Source organism: Molothrus aeneus, chromosome 26, assembly GCF_037042795.1.
Source record: "Molothrus aeneus isolate 106 chromosome 26, BPBGC_Maene_1.0, whole genome shotgun sequence".
Taxonomy (NCBI): domain Eukaryota; kingdom Metazoa; phylum Chordata; class Aves; order Passeriformes; family Icteridae; genus Molothrus; species Molothrus aeneus.
Genome location: NC_089671.1, coordinates 3,141,411 through 3,161,003, shown reverse-complemented (window position 1 = coordinate 3,161,003; position 19,593 = coordinate 3,141,411). Strand labels below are relative to the sequence as shown.

Sequence of the window (19,593 nt, the reverse complement as noted above, 5' to 3'; positions counted from 1 at the left end):
TTACCCTGCCCTCCATCAGTGGGAAGCCATTCCCCTTTTCCTGTCACTCCATGCCCTTGTGAGAAGTCCCTCTCCAGCCTTCCTGTAAGACCCTTTGAGGTACTGGCAGGGACTGTCCACAGTTTTTAGTGCCCCAGGGCCAATATAACCAGTTTTAGTCAACCAGAGCCCATGGAGCTGTGCTTGTGCTGTCTCCAGGGGAAACTTTGGGAACTGTACCTCTGAAATTCAGATGCCTCAAATGTTTGGGGCTGGAAGAAAATGCAAGAATTTATTGTTGTTGGTGACTGGGAGACAAAACTTATAAATATTTTGCTAACTGGAAGTTGTTAAAGCCATTATAAAATAAAATGTTGCAATTCCTTTTAAGTAAACTGGTAGGGTATCCATTCTTTGCCTTTAGTTAAGAACAAAAGAATAAAACAATAATGAAATTCAGAGTATCTTTCTTTTGGATCACCTCTGTCCTGTCTCAGAGGTCAGCCTGATTCTACTCAGTGTGAACAAACAAATTCTAATTTGTTTATGGAACTCATGAGTGGTTCTTTATTATTTATTGGGATTTCATCTGTGGGTTCAGGAGGTTATAAAGCTGCTTCTATGAAAGATGAGGACTTTTACCCCAGGCAAGTTGAGCGAGAGCAGCTGTAACGTGATCTGTGCAGTGCCTTGCTGACAAATCCCTCTCCCTTTCTGGGACTAACAGTAATTTATGCTATTGCTGTAATTTATTTTTTTACTTTTTTTTCTCTAAAGATAAACTGGCAGTTTCAGTCACTTTATGACATGCAGTGGTGGTAAAACATCATCTGAAACTAGGCTGCAGTACAATGGAACGAGTGTTAACATGGGTCAGCCCGAGTACAAGGAGAAACAGAGCATGGACAGAGCTCCCTGGGATAGCTGGGGCTGTGTCACCACTCCTTTTATTTATGCACCCCCACCATGGGCCCTTACAGTGTTTGTGGTTCACTTTTGAGTGATAAATGGAGAAAAAGTGAAATTTAATTTGTCTGGTGCTTCAGAATTCTTCTAGATGCTGGTTCAAGCCAATGTGTACTGCCATTATCTCTGTTTATAACAAAACCAAGCCATAATGTCATCTCAAAAATGATGCACAAATTTGATAATTGGTTTTGCCAACTTTTCTTAGTAGATTCCTTAGTGCCAACAAACAGATGGAGACATCCATATGTTTCATAATTTTGGAATTTGAAGGGATTGAGGATCTGAAATTGCAATTTCATGTAAAGTTTAGGATTACTTTGAACTGGCTGTAATATTCTTAGGCTGAGCTGCACCTTACAGAGCTGCCCGGATTGCCGAGGATGATTCCAGCCCTACCATGACGATCCGCGGCTCTAAGCTCCTCGATTTATAGCCCAGCAAAATCAATAAGACTCTTTGCCTGCCTGAAATCCCTGGAGTCTGCAGAGATGGAGCCTGAGCTGGATCCATGCAGGGTTCAGAGGCTCTGGGGGCCCCTGTGGGGTTTTTTTGGTCCCCCCAAAGAGGGGCTGGCAGGAGCCGGCATTCGGGCGCTGGATGCGGTGCCGTAAAACTAAGGACGACAGATCAAAGGTTTGAGCAGGAGGTCAGATAGGTTTTGAAAACTTAATCAGCTTAAATTTGCTTCAGAACTCAGCTGTGTGATATTTTGTCCCCCCTAAGAAAATATTTGTCTTAGACACCTGTCCTCAAGTGTGAGAGACGAGGAGATGAGAGCGCCGAGCAGTTCACCTGAGGACAGCGTGGTGGGGCTGGGCTGGGCTGGTTTCTGCAAGAAAAATACAAATCAAGTTTCTCCCCTGAAATGAAATTGCATTTATTTTTTTTTATTAACATCACTATTATCAAATTATTTCTGAAATTAAATTATTTGAGGAAAAAAAAAAACCTTAAGGGGTATTTTTCCTGCGGTTATAGAAATATTTGCTGGTTTGATTGTGATATGACCAAGCAGCCTTGTTTTCAGTTTGGTTTATTCTTTAGCTTTGATTTGTGAAAAAAAAAAGCTGGTGTAAGGAAAGAGTTGTATGTCCATGCTGCATCTTGGGTGGATTTTCAGTGTAATTCCCACCTTTCAGTGTAATTCCCACCTTTCAGTGTAATTCCCAAATTCCCACCTTTCAGTGTAATTCCCACCTTTCCTAGGAAGGGATGAGCAATGGGACAAGGGACAGTTGCAGACACAGAACTGAGAGGTGAAGCTGCATCCCCCATGTCACATTGCCTGGGATTTTCTCCTCATTTTCCCCCCCTCTGTTCAGAAACAAATTCATCTTAATAAACTCGTTTACATGTGTTGCCTTCTTCCCCTGCCCCACACACACACACACGCGCGCGCACGCTCTCCTTCTCTCCTTTTTTTTCTTTTTTTTTTTTTAATCTGCAGAACCCTTTATGTTTTGCTAATAATTGGCAGCAGAGGTACAATTTCTCCCCTCTTTCAAGTGATGAATAGTTGGCCCGAGATCAAAGGCCAGCCCTGGCGGTTTTCTGGCTGCCACAGAAGGGCGTTGGGGCTGGCGCGGGGCCGGCGCTCAGCGATGGGCACGAGGAGGAGGAGGAGGAGGTGCCAAGGTGGCAAAGTGTCTGTGCACGCCCTGTGTCTGAGCTAACGGGGCTCTCCTTTGTGTGTGTTCCAGGCCAACAGGCGGCTGAAGCAGGCGGAGGAGGAGTTCAGCCTCAAACTGGCCAGGTCCACGCAGGTAGGTGGCCAGCAGGGAGCTCAGGTGAACCTGTTCCACTGGGGAGCTTGGTGAAAAGTTGAGTTACTGCTGGTTTTGATGACCAAGAGAAGTCATATCCTGTTGCTGAATCGAACATCCAGTGTCTTCTTGCAGATTTTAACTGAGAAACTACAAAGCATTAAGCTGGAAAATAGAGGTGGGGCTTTTTGAGTTCTGAATTTTATCTTTTTCATCTCCATCGTCATTTCCTGAGGACCCCAGAGGACCAAGTCCTCCTTCAGCCAGTGGGAAGGAAGGTGAGGTGCTCCATCACATCTCACAGAATCATTGCACAGCCAGCACTTGAATTTCTGTTAAAGGTGGTGTCACCCAAGGTTTCTTCATCTTTATCATTGATCCCCACCGGTTCTGCATTTCTGCCCAAAACATCACCTTGAGGAATGTCAGTGTCCTGGAAGCAGACTGGTTTTGACTTGAATTTTTGGTCTTCAGAGAACTCAAAAGATGAAATGAGTGTTGAATTTACATATATGCTTAAAAATGGTAAGGCTGGATGATTTTTACATACTTCAGCTTTCAGTTTGACTGACAGGCAGTACTGAAGTGTGAAAAATGATGGAGATGCAACCAGAAGTTAAGCTTTTAATAAGAAAAAAATTGCCACAAGGATTTGTGTGGAGGTGTCATTCTCCTCATTGCTCCCAGCCATAGCAGAATGTTTGCCTTGCACTGCAAAGTGTGTTTGCAGCCAGCAGTCCAATAACAGTCTTTTAAAATCAATAAAAACACTACAAAGAAGGGTTTAGCAGCCTCTAATCTAGACAGAAATTATCAGTGAGACAATAACAAGAAACTACAAACTTTACTGTTTTACCAACACTTCAAAATATTTAAAACTCTTGATTTCAGCTTTTCATCTCTTTTGAGTCTTATTCTCTGTAACACTTATCCAAAATTGTGACTCAATTGTGACATTTATTGGCTGTCACTTTTTCACACTGCTTTATCAGAATCTTTGGTAAATATGTCTTATATTCTATTTCTAGAATCTAACCAGTATTTTTGCACATTCATTTGCATACAGAGAGGTTGTAGAGTCTCCATCCTTGGAGCTACGTAAAACCTGACTGGGCTGATCCTGAACAACCAGCTCTGGGTGTTAATTCTTTAAACTGGTCCATTCCACCCTCACCAATTCCACAATTCTGTGGTAAATCAGAGATAATTCTCTCTGTCCTAAATACCTTGCAAGTAATTTTAAATTACTAATTTTGTAATTTTTGAGAGCCTTATTTATAAAGAAAGAAAGAAAGACACACCAAAAAAGGCCTCTTCTCTTTTTTTAATCTTTCCATCTGAACCTGAAAAGCAGGAAATGGTTAAAGCTCAAAAAGTAACATTTAATCCACGTCAGACCTGCAGGAAGAGATCCCTTCCATTTCTACCTCTATTTTACCTTTTGTTCTTGTCACCCCCATGTGAGTGGAATCAAGGCAGCCTCTCCATGCCAGACTCAATCCAATGTCAATACAAAAATGGTTCTTGGTCCATTTGTTAAGGACAGTTGGAATAATTGAGGATTTCTGAATGTTTAAGCAAAGGGATGAGGGAAATTGCTTTAATTGTTGCAGCAGGAACACGTAGGTAGTGTAGGGCAAGGTAAGAACTTTTTAACCTAAATGTCATAATAAATTTTGTCAGACTGACAGAATTTATTATGTCATATAGTATTTATTGGCCTGCAGAATAGTCTCAAGATTTGGGGACATGTTTTGTATTAAGGTGGCTTTGCTGTAGCTGGGGCATTTTACTGGCAAGAGCTGGGCCCAGCTCCTCAGCCCTTTCTGGGGCAGACACAACACATCCATCATCTGTCAGGGCTGCTTGGCTCAGTAAAACAGTTTCACCCTGATGTCTGAATTTCTTTACTTGTGTGGGTTTAAATCAAATCCCCCAAGTTACTTGGACACGCTTGGCTTTGGGGTTTTTTGGTAGCTCACTGTTAATAATTGGTCGATTGCAACTTTTCTTGTGGTCCCCTTGCTGACAGCATCTGTCCAATCTTTCTCTCTGTGGCCTCTTGGAACATTCACTTTTAACACCCACACAGAGAAGATATTTCAAGAAATTTCCTCTGAAGTTTATACAAAGTAAATAGAAATTTTTGCTCTGAAAAGTACTGCACAAAGCAGATCTTTCTTCATCAATTTCTGCTGAAATTTCCTTGCTTGGATTTCAGAACTCCTGTGCTAGACCAGGCTCTCAACCTAGTAAAAGCTTTAAATCTCAGGTTTGTGTTATATTGAGGAGTTTGCTGCTTTGTTTTCTTTTTAAAATGACAAAATGAGACATACTCAAAATGCTGTAGTTTTGCATGAGGTCAAGTTGTTATCTTAATAATTTACATAATCCATTGCTTTCTTCTGCTTTCTCCTGTGCATTGCACACCTGGTAAAACCACATTTCTGCAAATTGCCTGTCTTCTAAACAATTACCTGAACTGCAAACCCAGAGACACTGCTTAATCCTGGCTAAAGAGTTGCACCCTATCCAGATAATCTCTAAACTTTGGCATATTGGTCTCAAAACCCCTTCTTTTTGATGGGTATTATCTTTTGAAATATGTATATCTTTTGAAATATGTGTTTCTTTTTTAGAAAAGCAATACAGAAATACAAAGGTAGGTTTTACACATAATCTGGGTTACTTCCTGAGCTTTTCAGGCAGGTAAAGAGAAATAAATTTACTACAGGGTTTTAATCAGGCTTTTTCCCCTTTTCCAGTGATTTTAGTACCTTCATTTGTAGCTCAGTTCTTCTTACACTAGTCCTGGCCTATTATTAGGGGGTTTTTTAACTTATTTTTTTCCTAAATAACCATGTAATTAATATAGATAAATTTTTCTCTGCCAATGAGGAGGCCTGGCAAAGTCTAAGCACTCTGGTAGTGTCTCCCTGAACTGCCTGTGTGCTAAAGTGTTTTTAGAATTATTCTATAATATGCTGCTACAGCAGCTTAACCTTAAGCTTGAATATATACATTAAAGTCAGTGACTCTCCCACATGTCTAAGTGCTTTGCTGGGTGATGACGTGTCAGTATAAAATTCTGTAAATATGCCTAAAGGATCAGGGTTAGTTATGACTTTCCCCAGTGATGAAAAAGGTAAAACAAATACAATTCAACAAATGACAAGTGAATCACCTAAAAGGTCTGGATGTGGAGTCAGGTCCTCACTCTATTGCTCAGCAAAATCTGCTCCTTTCAGCAGCTCAGAAATGTCACTGCCAGGTTTAAATTTCAGTCCAGTGTGTGAATGTGGATGTTTTTGCTCTCAGCAGTATCAAGGTGTAAAATATCCCCCTGGAAAAGGAGCAGCAGCATCCCAGTGTAAACTCACACTCCCCTTTCAGAGCGGGGCAAGATGGGGAGCAGGCTCCAGTTTGAAGATCACAGATGTGCTTTGTTCTCATGAGTAAATATTTTGGAATGTCACAGTGGAAAACACTTCCAAATATTTTGTGTTCAGCGATTCTTGTCATTTCCAGCCTTGCTCTGTTCCTTTTCTGTGCGTGGAGTTCCATGCCCTGCCAGTGTGCAGCGTGCTGATTTCAGACATCCAGCTCGCACAGCAGAGCTTGCCATTGCCGTGTTTATATTTAAAAAAATGCAAAATACGTGTCTTTTATTGAAGGAAGCTTTAACATGCTGCTTTCTTTTCAGGAGATAGCTGAACTGAAGGCAACCATTTCCTTCCTGACAGAGGAGAGCAGCCAGCAGCAGCTTGTGGTGGAGCAGCGGCTCCAGGAAGTTGCCCAGAAGTTGGAAGATGAGAAGCAGCAGCTGATGACAGATAATGACAGAGCAATCAAGGTAATCTGGGCATTTCTGTGCTGCTGCTGCTGCCTGGGTGAGGGTAATTAAAAGTTCTGAATGCAGGGCTGGTTCCTGCTCACACAGAGCTGTTCACCCAGACATCCCCAAACCTTTGATGGAGCTGATGACTCAGGCTCTCTTTCCTCTAGCTGATCCCATGCCTGCAGAAAACGCCTGGATTTGGCAAATCTAATCCATCCATGTCAGTCAAATACTTGACTCTTATCTGTTCTCTTTCTTTTTGTACTGGCCCTGATGTTTTAGTGTGTTTGCAGCAGCTTTATGCTGTGCTTTCAGGGCTTGAAAGAGAGGAAAGGTGAAAAATAGGAGAGTGTGGTCACAAACCTTCCCAACTTTCATGTTTAAAGCTGCATTGAAGGAAAAACTTGTCCTTAACTTCCACTGAAAAATACAAGCAAAGTCTGTGCTGAATGTTAAAGGAATAAAGTATTTGTTATCTGTAGTTTTATACATATTTTATTGTATTTTTTCATATATTTTGCTTCAGAATTCCATTCTTTGGTTTTTCTCATTGTTTTAAGGGACTGAATTGCCACGTTGTGTTCTTGCTGCTTTGACACCTTGACTCAAAGTGGCTGCAGAGAATTCCACCTGTAGAAGTCAGCAGAATTGGCTTTTAAACATTTTTTCTTCTCGGAGTAGTAAAGAACAATGGGAAGATTTTGAAACTGTCATTTGGTCTTTTGACAACAAAAACAACTCATGAGAAGTTGTATAGAAAAAATTCCTTTTCCTTTGTAAAGACATTCAATCATACCAAAGAATTACATTCTTAAATGTAAAACCTCATGGAAAAATCAACTCCTACAGTTTACCTGTTTTTTTTTTTTGTGCCTAAAAGATACCATGGAAGTTTTAAGATGTTGGAAATCCATTGGATTATGGTGCAGTTAATGCTGTCCTCTGTCATTGGAATGACTTGCATTAGGTTGTCATTACTGTCTCATCATCTGCAGAATGTTTTTCTTTCATTGATTTTTAATTATCATTATTTTTTCTTAAGGAAAATGTCTGCCTTTATTTGTGTGCTTGTTGAGGGAAAGACTTTTCTTTCTGTGAAAGGTGTAACTATAAAAATGTTGGCTCTAATCTGTTATGCAGATAGAATCACCACAGGTAGGTTATTTTATCACCAGGCTCTGCAGAGAGAACACAGGTAAATCCCATTATTTTCAGGTACAGGTGAATTTTTACCACTTAGGAACATGAATTGTTTGTAGTTCACTTTTCCAGTGGCCACCAAGATCTGCAGAAGCCCCGTGACAGTGGAATCATCTTCCACAGAGTCAGAAATACACAGTAATTCAAGTTATCATGGTGCCTTCTTGAGTTACATGTTGGAAAAACATGGCTCAGACTCTTAAGCAGCATTTTTCTTCTGGTGCAAACTCTACTCTTGAGTTTCTGCATTCTCTTAAGTTACAGGCAGTGGAATAATTCAGCTGTTGGCACCACCAGTTTTTGAGCAGTAATGATTATAGGTGGTATGAAACCCTTCTGCATGTAAATCTATTATAAACTTCATTTTGATGTTATTACTTCACAATGTAATGAAATCCATAAAAACCACAGGGAAATTGTGCACAGGATTTCTGAGCAGTGTCCCAGGGAGTTTTTAGCACTGGTGCTGGGAGTAAGTTTTAAAAGATTTTGTCAACTTGGAGAAGAAATTGGAGGAGCTGTTTTGCTTGGAGTTCTTGAATTTTGTTTAGTATCATTAATACTGTACTTTTTAAAAAAAATCTTCCTTTGAAACCACTGATTTAATGGAAATTTACTGAAATCCAGATACTCAAGCAGAAAATTCCTAGGAAGCTAAAATGCTGTGTATACTTCTGGAAACAGAAAAAGGTGGTTTTAATATTTGATCACTTTGTATTTTTAAGAACCACACATATTTCTAGGCAACCATATGCAGAAATACTTTGCTTTTTATTAGCCTGGGGCAAAAAAAAAAAAAAAAAGGGTTTTGGTGAAAATGGAATCCTGGATGTCCTGGAGATGGGGAACAACATCTAACCTAGGGTAAGCTGAAGACCTGGAGGGATGATTAAAGAAACATTCTACAAACAAAGCAATTCTTAATGTAATGCAAGCCTTTGAGGAGACTCAGTGTAGTAAAATCTATTGAAAATACTATCATTAAAAAACAGCCTTTGCTAAATATAACATTGATTTAAACTAACATTGAGGAACAGATTGCAATTTCCTCTATTGGTATTGGGTGGCTTCCTGTTAGACCTTCCAATTATTATTTCCTTTCAAAGGGAGAAATACATTTTACAGAAACCAACTGGCTCTCAGAGAAGTTTTGGATTTAGGCAGTAAAGTGATATCCAGATGTGGATGCCATAATACATGATTTTGATGTTAATTCAAATTCCTGACTCTCTTTGCTAGTAAAAGATTTCTGATTTGTTATTATTGCACAATTGCATCCATCTCCTTCAACTCAGTATTTCTTAAGGTAGTATCTTAAATATTAGTCAAAAATATATTTGGATATCTTGGATCTTTTGAGATCCAATATATCCAAATATATAATGGACATATTGGATATATGATAATGGATCTATTGGATGTATATCAATAGATCACTATGATCTATTGGACCAATATATCAATTGGATATATTGGATCTATAATAATGGATCCAATATAATGGATATATTGGATATATTGGATATATAATAATGGGTCCAATATAATGGATATATTGGATATATAATAATGGATCTTTTAAGAACCTCCTGTTTCTTTTGACAGCCTAAAAACCCAATTTGAACAAGGCTTTTTGCCTTCAGGTGGCCTCAGTTTGGGGCAGTTTGAGACAAATGCTTGAAGGCCTTGGTGCTGTATGTTAGGTCTGGCCTAAGGGCAGGCTGGGCTTGTCATCACTCATGAAATCAGGATAAACCCTTGGCTCTCACATTCTGCTCTTGTGGCTCAGGGTGACCCCTCTGGGTGCAGCAATGTCCCATGGCAGATCCCACAGCAGCTGAGGTGTGACCCCAAACCCAGCTCCCCTCATGGCCATGTCCTGCTTTGGGCTCCCCAGGGGTTAAATCCAGAGCAAAGCCCAAGGACACTGAGCTGGGGCAGGGGGGACAAAGGGCAGAGCTCCCCTGGTCACTGAGCTCTGCTCAGCCCAGAGATCAGGAACCCAATTTTTAAATTATTTTTATTAATTTTAATTTTTTTTAAATTTTATTTTAAATTCTTGACATTACGTTTCTTGCATCTTCGTAGTGATCTACGCAGCAGCCTGGAGCTTGATAATTCCAACAGTCAGAGCATTTACCAAACTCCTCTGCTGCTTTTGGTTACTGGGCTGGGCAGAACAAGAAGTTGGTGGCATCATAAAGATACCTTGAGGTTATTTATGAAATCCCAGCCTTGGTTGTTTAGGCTTAGTTGTTCAGTTTTTTATGAAATCCTTTTGGATCCTGGGATTGGAAGTACAAAACATTTCCTGGGATTGGAGCTGCAAAACATGTTCAGAGCATTTTAATGCTGAAGTTGATGGCCAAGTGGGGACTCCACATCAAAAAGTAGATTCTGGAAAGAAATGGATGATGGAGAGCATACAGTGACAAACCCACAACAGAAAAGGGGGAAAATGCTGCTTTTTTTGCCAGATGAACCACAATTGTTGTTTGATTCCTGTTACAGATTCTAGGATTCTGTTAAATCCCTGAATTAACACCAAGATTTCATTAGCAAAGCATGGTTGGAAGATGACATATTTCAACACTTTTTATGCCAGCCAGCTTATGATCAGATTAATTCTGTTAATAAATAAGACTTAAAAGATTTCTAGGAAAGAATGGTCTATAATAATGTTCCCCTTCATGTGAAAAATTTTGAAACAGTTGTTTTTCTTTGTTATGTTTAAAAATGTTGAAAGGGGGAAAAAAAAGTCAAAATGTTTTATAGCCATAGCAGAACAAAGGGAAAAATTTTGGGGTTTAAGTTGTCTGGGCCTTTGTGGGCATTGAGTATTCCTGACATCCTATATTTGTTAAATGCTGCTGTATCTTGGAGCCAAAGGATCTTTTCCTCTGGAAAGTACTGAGAGTTTTATCAACTCAGTGAATTTCCTCCATGCAACTGTAAAAATTATCAGATTTCTCTATCAAAAACCTGTGCTTTTAAAAATTTGATGCACAAGCTAATTTTGCTTGTAGTTCTATTTCATCATCAGCCATGTTTATTAGCAAATTCCACTGGTAACTACAAATAATATTCTTTATTAAAAGGAAAAGCACATTATGTCTCTGGGAACATTAACTGCAGCCCTGCAGAGGTATTTAGTTTTTTGTCCTTAAAACACCTTTTGGAGCAGCAGCATTGCACTCTGGGTTGGAGTTGGTAATAAATAAATAATTCTAGTTCATTGGTATAAAATTCCCAAGCAAAGGTAAATCTAAGTGGTTTAAATCTAAGGTGTAAATGCCCTTAATTAGTGCTTATTAAGGGAGGAGAGGCATCTGAGAGTGCCCAACCTAAGGTGCCCTGATCTGGAGAAGAAACAATTTTAGTTTTAAAAGGGAGACAGGAGGGCAGAGCCTTGACATCACCCATGGTTTGTGGCAAAGGTGGAAATTAAGGCTGGAATGAGTGGTGGTTCAGGAGGCTGTGATCTTGTGTGACAGCACAGAGGACATGAATTGGGGAAAAAAACCCTGAAAGCTTAGTGTAAACTCTAAATGAACATCTAAAACTTAGGGGGAAGGCATAGATTGTGTCAAGGGCTTGTTGGAAGGGGAGTCTTGACTTTATTCCCCAGGATACACTGAGGGGGCAGAATTAACTGCTACAACCTCACCACTAGCTCAGGGGAAATTTTGTCACCAGACCCACATTATGGATTAGATTTTTAAGATATTTTGTTGCATTTTCTGTTTTAACTTGGATGAAGGGAGTTTTTTTTTGTTGTTTGTTTTTTTTGGGCTTTTTTTGTTGTTTTGATTTGGATGAAGGGGTTTTTTTTGTTTTTTGGGGTTTTTTTGTTGTTTGGTTTTTTGGGTTTTTTGGTTGTTTGGGTTTTTTGGGGTCTTTTTGTTGTTTTGGTTTGGATGAACAGGGTTTTTTTGGTTGTTTGGTGTAAACTCTAAATGAACATCTAAAACTTAGGGTGAAGGCGTAGATTGTATCAAGGGCTTTTTGGAAGGGGAGTCTTGACTTTATTCCCCAGGATTCACTGAGAGGGCAGAATTAACTGCTACAACAACCACTAGCTCAGGGTAAATTTTGTCACCAGACCCACATTATGGATAAGATTTTTAAGATATTTTGTTGCATTTTCTGTTTTAACTTGGATGAAGGGAGGTTTTTTTGGTTGTTTGGTTTTTTGGGGCTTTTTTTTGTTGCTTTGATTTGGATGAAGGGTTTTTTTTTGTTTTTTGGGTTTTTTGTTGTTTGGGTTTTTTGGGTCTTTTTGTTGTTTTAGTTTGGATGAAGGGGTTTTTTGGTTGTTTGGTTTTTTTGGGTTTTTTTGTTTGGGTTTTTTTGATATTTTGGTTTGGATGAAGGGGTTTTTTTGTTGTTTGGGTTTTTGGGTCTTCTTGTTGTTTGGGTTTGGATGAAGGGGGGTTTTTTGGGGGTTGTTTGGGTTTTTTTGTTGTTTGGGTTTTTTGGGTCTTTTTGTTGTTTTGGTTTGGATGAAGAGGGTTTTTTGGTTTGGTTTTTTGGGGGTTTTTTGTTGTTTGGGTTTTTTGGTTTTGGGGATTTTTTTTGGGTTTGTGGGGGTTTTTTTGGTTGTTGTTTTTTTTGTTTGTTTGTTTGTTTTTGTTTTGTTTTATTGTTGGGTTGGGATTTTTGGTTATTTGGGGTTTTTGGAGGTTTTTGGGGGGTTTTTTTGCGTTTCTTTTTTTTTTGTTGTTGTTGTTTCTTTTTTTGGCCAGCAGTGCCTGTAGAAAGGAGGTCAGCATTTCAGTGTTGGCCCTGGCTCGTGTCTTGCAGGACATGTGGTGGGAACATGCCCCAGTGCTGGTGGTGGCTCTGTGGCCCCAGCCCTGCCAGGCACTGTCGGTCACCTGGAGATGTGCCTGTCACTGAGTTCTCCTAATCCTTCTAATTGCCTTTGTGCCCAAACATTACCATGATAAACCATTTGGCATGGTGAAAGAAAGACTTGCAAGGGACCATCTTGATGTTGAGTACATAGAATGCTTTCTTCATGGATCTTTATTTCTTTGTCACTGACTTTAGCCTGTTATAACACTCATAACTCTGCAGTGTCTTTTATTAGCAGGGAATTACAAGGCACCAGCACTGGTGCTTTAGCATTGGAAAGCAGACCTTAAAATTTACCAGGCAAATGACTTTATCTTGCTCATAACTTCCTATATTCTGTTTGATCAGCAGAGGAAGTCACATCTTCCAAAAGAACAGGTAAATTAAATCTGCAGGTCTTTTATAGCTTTGCTTTCTCTGTTTCATGGGGTCCAAACCCTGAGGCACCTGTTTTTCACAGCCTTTGTTGATGTAAATAGTAGTTTCACCCAAATTCTGTCTGTTAGAGAAATGAGGGTTTTCAGCCCTGAGGTTTTCAGCTCTTGCTTCAGCTCTGTCTCTTGATTCCATTACCCAGTTATCTTTAAAATCCTGTATTGACACATTCCTTATAAATGATAATTAAAATTAGCTGACTTTCGTGTTAAGCTTAGATAGCTATTGATCACAACTGAAATTCTGATTTTAAAAACTCTTCCTTTCAAAACCATCTCTCTTTTTCTGCTGCCACAGAAATTATTTCATTGTCTGAAGCATCGTACCTTCTCTTCAAAATTACAGGGTTTCAGATGTTTGGCCAGCCAGGCAATCCGAGTGGCTGAGCATCTGTAAGTACTTTATAATATCTTTGACATGCTTTGTGAGGCGAAGAATTGAGTCATCTTTTTTTTTCCTGCAGCAAACTTTGCACTCTGGCATTTTTCTTGACTTTTCATGTCTCAACACATTGAAGAACTTACCATGGCCAACAGCAAAATCAGACTTACAAGTTTTATAAAAGACTAGAGCTAGTGTCTGCCTTTTCCTCTGAACTGCAGTCCAGATTTATCTGACAGGTTTAAAAGTTGGTATTTTTACTTTTTCCTACATTATCATTGTTGTCCTCAATGTTTTATTTTCCCTCCAGAAGGCACTTTGCTGCATGAAGTCCTTTTTATTCCTTGTTAGCCCCAGAAGGGATGCCACCTGTCTCCAGATTGTGGAGTTAAAGATTCTATAAAGGCAGAATAAAACATAAAGTCATATACAGCTAAACTGTCTTGCTCCTAATAATGTGGACTAATTTTGCACTGGAAAAACAGGGGAAAAAATTCATAACCAGCCATAAAATTCACTGGTTTTAATTGACAAAATGGGAGTAATAACACTGAGAGGGGTCCTGGGTAATTAAAAAGGTGCAGGCAAAACATTCTTATTAGTAAGTGTTAAGTAATACTGATATAAGCCCATGCAGTTTGTAAAGAAGGTTTAGAATGTGTTATGAGAAAATGGAAATCAGCTTTTTTAAGGCTGCTGTGATGCTCAGAGTTTACTGCTCCATTTTCAAAGGCGTTTTTCTCTCCAAAGAGCAGAAAGACTTTTCTGTAGAGGAGAAAGTGGTGCTTAAAAAAGACAGAGCTGGGGAGATACCCAGGAGTTAGGAGGCAGAATGCCCAGGAGGAAGAGCCTGTGCTCCAAGGTCTGGGACTTTACTGGAGAGGAGGGGGAAAAAAATTATAAAGATAAAAACAAGTGTCTAATGCTGTCCAAAGCCAGGGCATCTGTAAAACAGTCTGTGCACAGGGCTGTGTAGGCTTTCCAAGGGCTGTGCTTTGTTCCAGTTCCAGTGAGTTCCTGGAACACAGCCTCCTTCCCTGCTCCTGGAACAGCCTTGACTGCAGGGCTTCTTCTCCAGCCGTGGAGGTGGAAACAGAATCTGTGTGAACCACGGCTTCCACCAACAAAAGGGTGCTGGGGAGAGCAGTGCCTTCAAAGCCAACCTTCCATGGGCCACAGACATTTCTAACTCTGCTCTGAGGGCTTCTAAAGCCTGGCACAGCCAGGAGAGTTGCAGGGTTTGGCAAGCAGGGCTTTGGGGATGTGGACCTGCTTTGTTATCAGCATCTCTTTTCCCTGAGAGATCTCTCTTAGAGCCTGGCTCATCCCAGGGGGAGCTGGAACAGCACCAGGTTGCCCTGGCTGATGCCATTGTGCCTGCACCACTTCCAGCATTTGTGTCCACATCCTTTTTTTTTTTGCAGAGCTGTATGTTGTGCTGTAGGTTGCTTTTGATTTTGTGCTAATCGTGGTGCTGCTGCTCCAGGGATATCAGCAGGAGAGAGTCACTGAGGATTTCAGCTTTGTGCATTAAAATGCTCCTGCCAAAATGAGTGTTGACTTAAGAAATCTTCAGATTCCACTTAGAATTTTCTGCTGGCTCTCCAGCTTTATATGTAACTGAAACTCAAGAAGATCAAATATCAAGAGTGTTTTTTAAAAAACGACTGGCCAACACTTTTGAATGGCACATCACAGGGAAATAGAAATATCTTTGTTAAACTTCACCATTTTCATAATAGTTGGGCCATTCTTAAGTGTAACAAGAGAAACCTGGAGAATCTGATACCTGTGCCTGGTAACTATTTACCAATATTTAAAGTTAGGGTAGGAGAAGAATCAAGTGGTCAGTAGCACTCTTAGACTTTTTGAAAGGCATTGCCTTAATTTTCTGTTACTGGAATGTTTTTTCCATCCAAAATGAAAATACCTATTGTTTTGTTAGCATTAAAAGATTACTTACAAAGAGCTACAAAAGGAAAGCAGCCAGAGCTGCCATATTCCTGCCACTTTCTTGCGTCAGCAGAGTGGAGAATAAAAGAACTTTCCAAGTTACAGTGCTGCACTTGAAAAGGGAGAAAAGTCTGCGGTGACTTTTATCTGTGTGTTCAGCAGATCAGATGGCAAACTCACCCCCAGAGCCGAGCAGGGGAGCAGCTCCTGCCTTTCTCTGGAGCCCCAGTGTGTGAAACAGCACCAGGTACGACATCAAAAGGCCCAAATAAAAGTGTAAAGTTTGGGGTTTTTCAAAACACCTGTCTAATTAGCTCAGCTCGGTGTTTGCCAGCTCTAGCTCTGACTTTCTCACAGTTGTGTGCTCAGCAGAAGTGGCTTTTTCATCTCAGAGATTTGGGTAAGAGGTTAAACCTACAAACACTGTCACCAAACCTGACCCGTCGGCTCCTCGGTGCAAACCTATCCCATTTCCTCACAGCATCAATCACCCCATTGTGCCCAGCTAGGAAAGGTGAGGTGGAGCTGTTTGCCAGCTTTTTCTAGAGGCACAAGATCATTTTAATTGAATGTTATTATCAGCCAGTCCTTGTGGTTTGACATGGATTCAAAGTGAAGCTGCTCATCCGCTCAGAGAATGCGTAGGCACGAATGGAATAACCTCAGCGAGTCTTCAGATGCCTCCATCCTCAGGGAAATTGGTTTGATTTGCCCTTCAGTGGAAATTTTGTGTACTGTTGGCAGCCAAAATAGCTCTGGAGTCCAAAAGGAGGAGAAAGTCTATTCTGTGTCTTGTGCTCTGCTTCTTTTCCCACTAAAATTTCTACAGTGAATATTTTCTGTTTGTTCACTTCGTTGCCTTCCAGCCCAAGGAATTTGCCTCTGTGTGTTCATACAGCACATGTGTGTGTATAAGATGGAAAACTAGATAGAGATAGACTTAATTCTTTGAGCCTGTTGCATGTGGATATGCATTTCATGTCCATCCTCCATCCTGCACTGGAGAGTGGGGTGCCTTTCCTGGGAGCAGTTCATTGTTGCTGATTCTTGCACCATCAAGTCTTGATTCACTGATGAACAGGATCTGAGACAGTAAATATTTATTTGTTGACCTTTGAAAATATGCATGAGGATATTTAGATAGACTGAGGGCTTGAGGCTTATGGAGAAGACTGTGAACCTCAAGACTGAAGCTTTTTCTCAAGTTTTTCTATGCAGGCATCTGTAGTTTTGTATCTTTGGCCTCTTCAGGAATCCTGACTGATTTATAGGACAAAGAGAGTTCACCTGTTTTCTTCTTCAGGGGTCTGTCTGTGAAATTTATTCTCAGGAAACTGAAATAAGTTGCCTACAGGATAAAATTTAGGACTTTAAATGAATTTCTTGGCAGCATCTCCCCCAAAACTGCCAGGTAACAGAGGAGTGGAGGAGCAGTAAAGCAGGGATGAGTCAAGCACAACCAAAACCTTACTACTCTGAGTAAGAAGGAGGACACAACCACTTTTTAACAACTTCTGTTTCTAAAACTGTCTCTGCTTATTTTTAGTTTAAGCCTTCACCACAATGAAGTCAATAACTTCAATTAAATCAACATGTTTTAATAATTATGAAACCAAATTCTTCACCACTGATGGGCCTTCATGTACAAATCTAATTCCTGATACAACTCAAAGAGTGACCTGCAGTGGTGTTGGAACTGCTTCACCAGCCTGGACAACCAACTGTGGGACCCAAATTTGTATTTCCAATGTTGAATTTGTCTCCTGTGTTTAGCACCTCCAGAAAATAAATCATCAGTGAAAACCCCAGATTGCCAATTATGAAGAGTTCATTAAGATTTGCTGAAGTTCAAAGCAAAAACACCAGTTCCTCACAGGTCAGGGCAGCTCTTCTAATGGTTCCTGCTTTGCCTCCAGCAGCAGCTCATCCCCAGAACCTGTTTATTTTTCTGCCAGGGCTGTTGGCAGGTGAATAGAGTCACATCAGATCACCTCACTTGTATTTTATGCTGGAAACCCATGCCCTGGATATGGCATTTTCCTGGCCCAGCGTGGCATGAGATCATGGATTTCAAACCAGGCCATGTTGGCCGTAGAAGACAAAACATTCAATGCCCTGTTCACTTCCCTCTTGAGATTTGCCAGGAAGTCCCAGTTCAGTCTTGCCCTGGGGTTTGCTGTCTCTCAGTTCAGAGCATCCCAAAGGAACAAAGCCTGGTGTGGGGAGGAAGGAGAGCATCTCTCATTGTGTCCTGAAAACAGATCAGATCATTTCTAATACAAAAAGGAGTGGATGCAAGTTCTTCTAGAACCAGATCAGGGGAAAACAAACCAATCCCTTTTCTAGGGGAATGATTAGTTAGGACATGGCAGCACTAAAACTCCATGCAGATATCCTGTGGCTTAGGAAAACACATCATTTGTGCACAGACTCACATTAAGGTTGGAAAAAACCTCTGAGATCACTGAGTCCATCCAGGCTCCTGAGAGTCCCTGTCTCAGCAGCACAACATTTTCATTTCAATGGAAGGTTGTGCTATCTCTCTTTTCAACCAAAACTGTTGAAAATATGTCAAACCCTGAAGTGCTGTAATGTTTTCCTTTCCATTTTTCCACATGAGTGTGAAGGGACTGCCATGAGCCCCCACCTGTGGCACCATGGACCTCCTTGGCTTTTTCATTCCCACCTTTCCACAGCAGGATCTCACCTGGAGGAGACCCAGGAAGAAGATGTGCTCACTCAGGGAGGGATGATGCCCACAAGGAGTGTCCAACCCCCTGCACCCACAGCAGAGCCCTGGGTGCTCTCCCTGCTCTGCTTTCTGCCAGCTTTGTTATGTAAGAAAGGGTAAAAGTACAAACAAGAACACTGAACATGAAAAGTGAGTTTGTTTGCTTACTGAGAAGGCTGGCAGGGGCAGAATGGAACTGTATAAATAAAAATTCAGGCTGACAAATGTTAGGTACCTGCAGGAACACCTGCAGCACTGAACCAGGCCAGGACTCTGCAGGCAGCTGGGAGGAGAAATGCAGGGTGGGTATTGACACTCTCTGGCTCCAGAAAACAACTTGATGTGCTGTATTTAAATTCCCCTTGCTTTTGTTTCTACTGTCAATATCATCCATGTCCTTTCCAGTTTTGCACTTGTAATTCAGCAAGGTAGAGCAGCAATTACTGAAGACTATTTAACAATTTGGATATTATCAGTGGATTTTAATTGCCTGCCTGGAAACACCTCTGACCACAGCCGTGCTCTGAACTCCAAGGAGGGACTCCTACCTCATGTATTGTTTTCTTCCTAATCACACATCACTTTTACTCAATGTTTGTGTCTATTCAGAACCATTGTATGGAAATGTGTGTTTGCAAATGAACCTGGGTGTTGCTGAGCACTCATTTGTGTTTCTAACTCAGCCTTGTGGAGGGTGTGAAGAGCTGATGTCCCTTCTCCATCTCAGCACAGCCCAAGCTCATTTGTGTTTCCTTATCAGATCCTGAACTAGACTGAGCTTTATGAACTTAACCAGTACTGGAATTCTCAGATCTTTCACGTTGTGCCATATTTCTTGTTTTTCCTGCAGTTTTTGTCTCAGTTGTGATAAGGGGAAGGTTTTGGGATGCATGAAGTAACTGTGCAGTTTAAATGAGAGAACTTAATGTGGAGCTGCACAAATGAGAAACTCATGGTGCTTCAGAACCTGATCTGTTTTCTGTTATTTTTAGTCCTGTTGCATTTAAAAAAATGTTGTCCATATAGAATGTTTTGAACTATTTACATATATATTTTTAAAAGCTTTGTGTGCCTTTTGGGGGTATCTCAGCTGCCCTGTCAGGACCCTGTGGGTGTTCCTGAGAAGGAGAAGCAGGGGGATATCTTGGGGATGCCTGTTAGGGTCACAAGTACCTCAGCAGGACTTGTGCTGGGTGGGACTGAGCTCCTCTCTGCCCGTGCATTTTCATGTAAGGCTTTTCTGCCACAGCAGAAAGATCTTCACACTGAAACAGCAGAGTTCCAGCTCAAAACTGGGTTGTAACAGTCTTAACAAAAATAAAACCCACAAAAACAAACAAACAAACCAAGCCCAAAAGCTCTCAATGGAAATCAATCTGCTTTGTCACATCTGTGATAAGAGCTCTTGACACCCCACTAGAAGTGTATCTGAGGCACAGCAATAGCTTTGCTGAGTGTTTTTCCTCTCTTATCCTCTTCCTAGCTTG

General features: G+C 40.7%; 1 protein-coding gene across 1 annotated transcript in view; it reads left to right on the top strand.

Moving 5' to 3' along the window:
- Window positions 1-19,593, top strand: part of CEP112 (centrosomal protein 112) — a 194,148-nt gene that overhangs the window by 114,980 nt on the left and 59,575 nt on the right. The window contains exons 22-23 of the mRNA XM_066566089.1: window positions 2,649-2,711; window positions 6,415-6,564. Coding sequence (XP_066422186.1) covers window positions 2,649-2,711; window positions 6,415-6,564 — 213 coding nt within the window. The remainder of the gene's footprint in view (window positions 1-2,648; window positions 2,712-6,414; window positions 6,565-19,593) is intronic.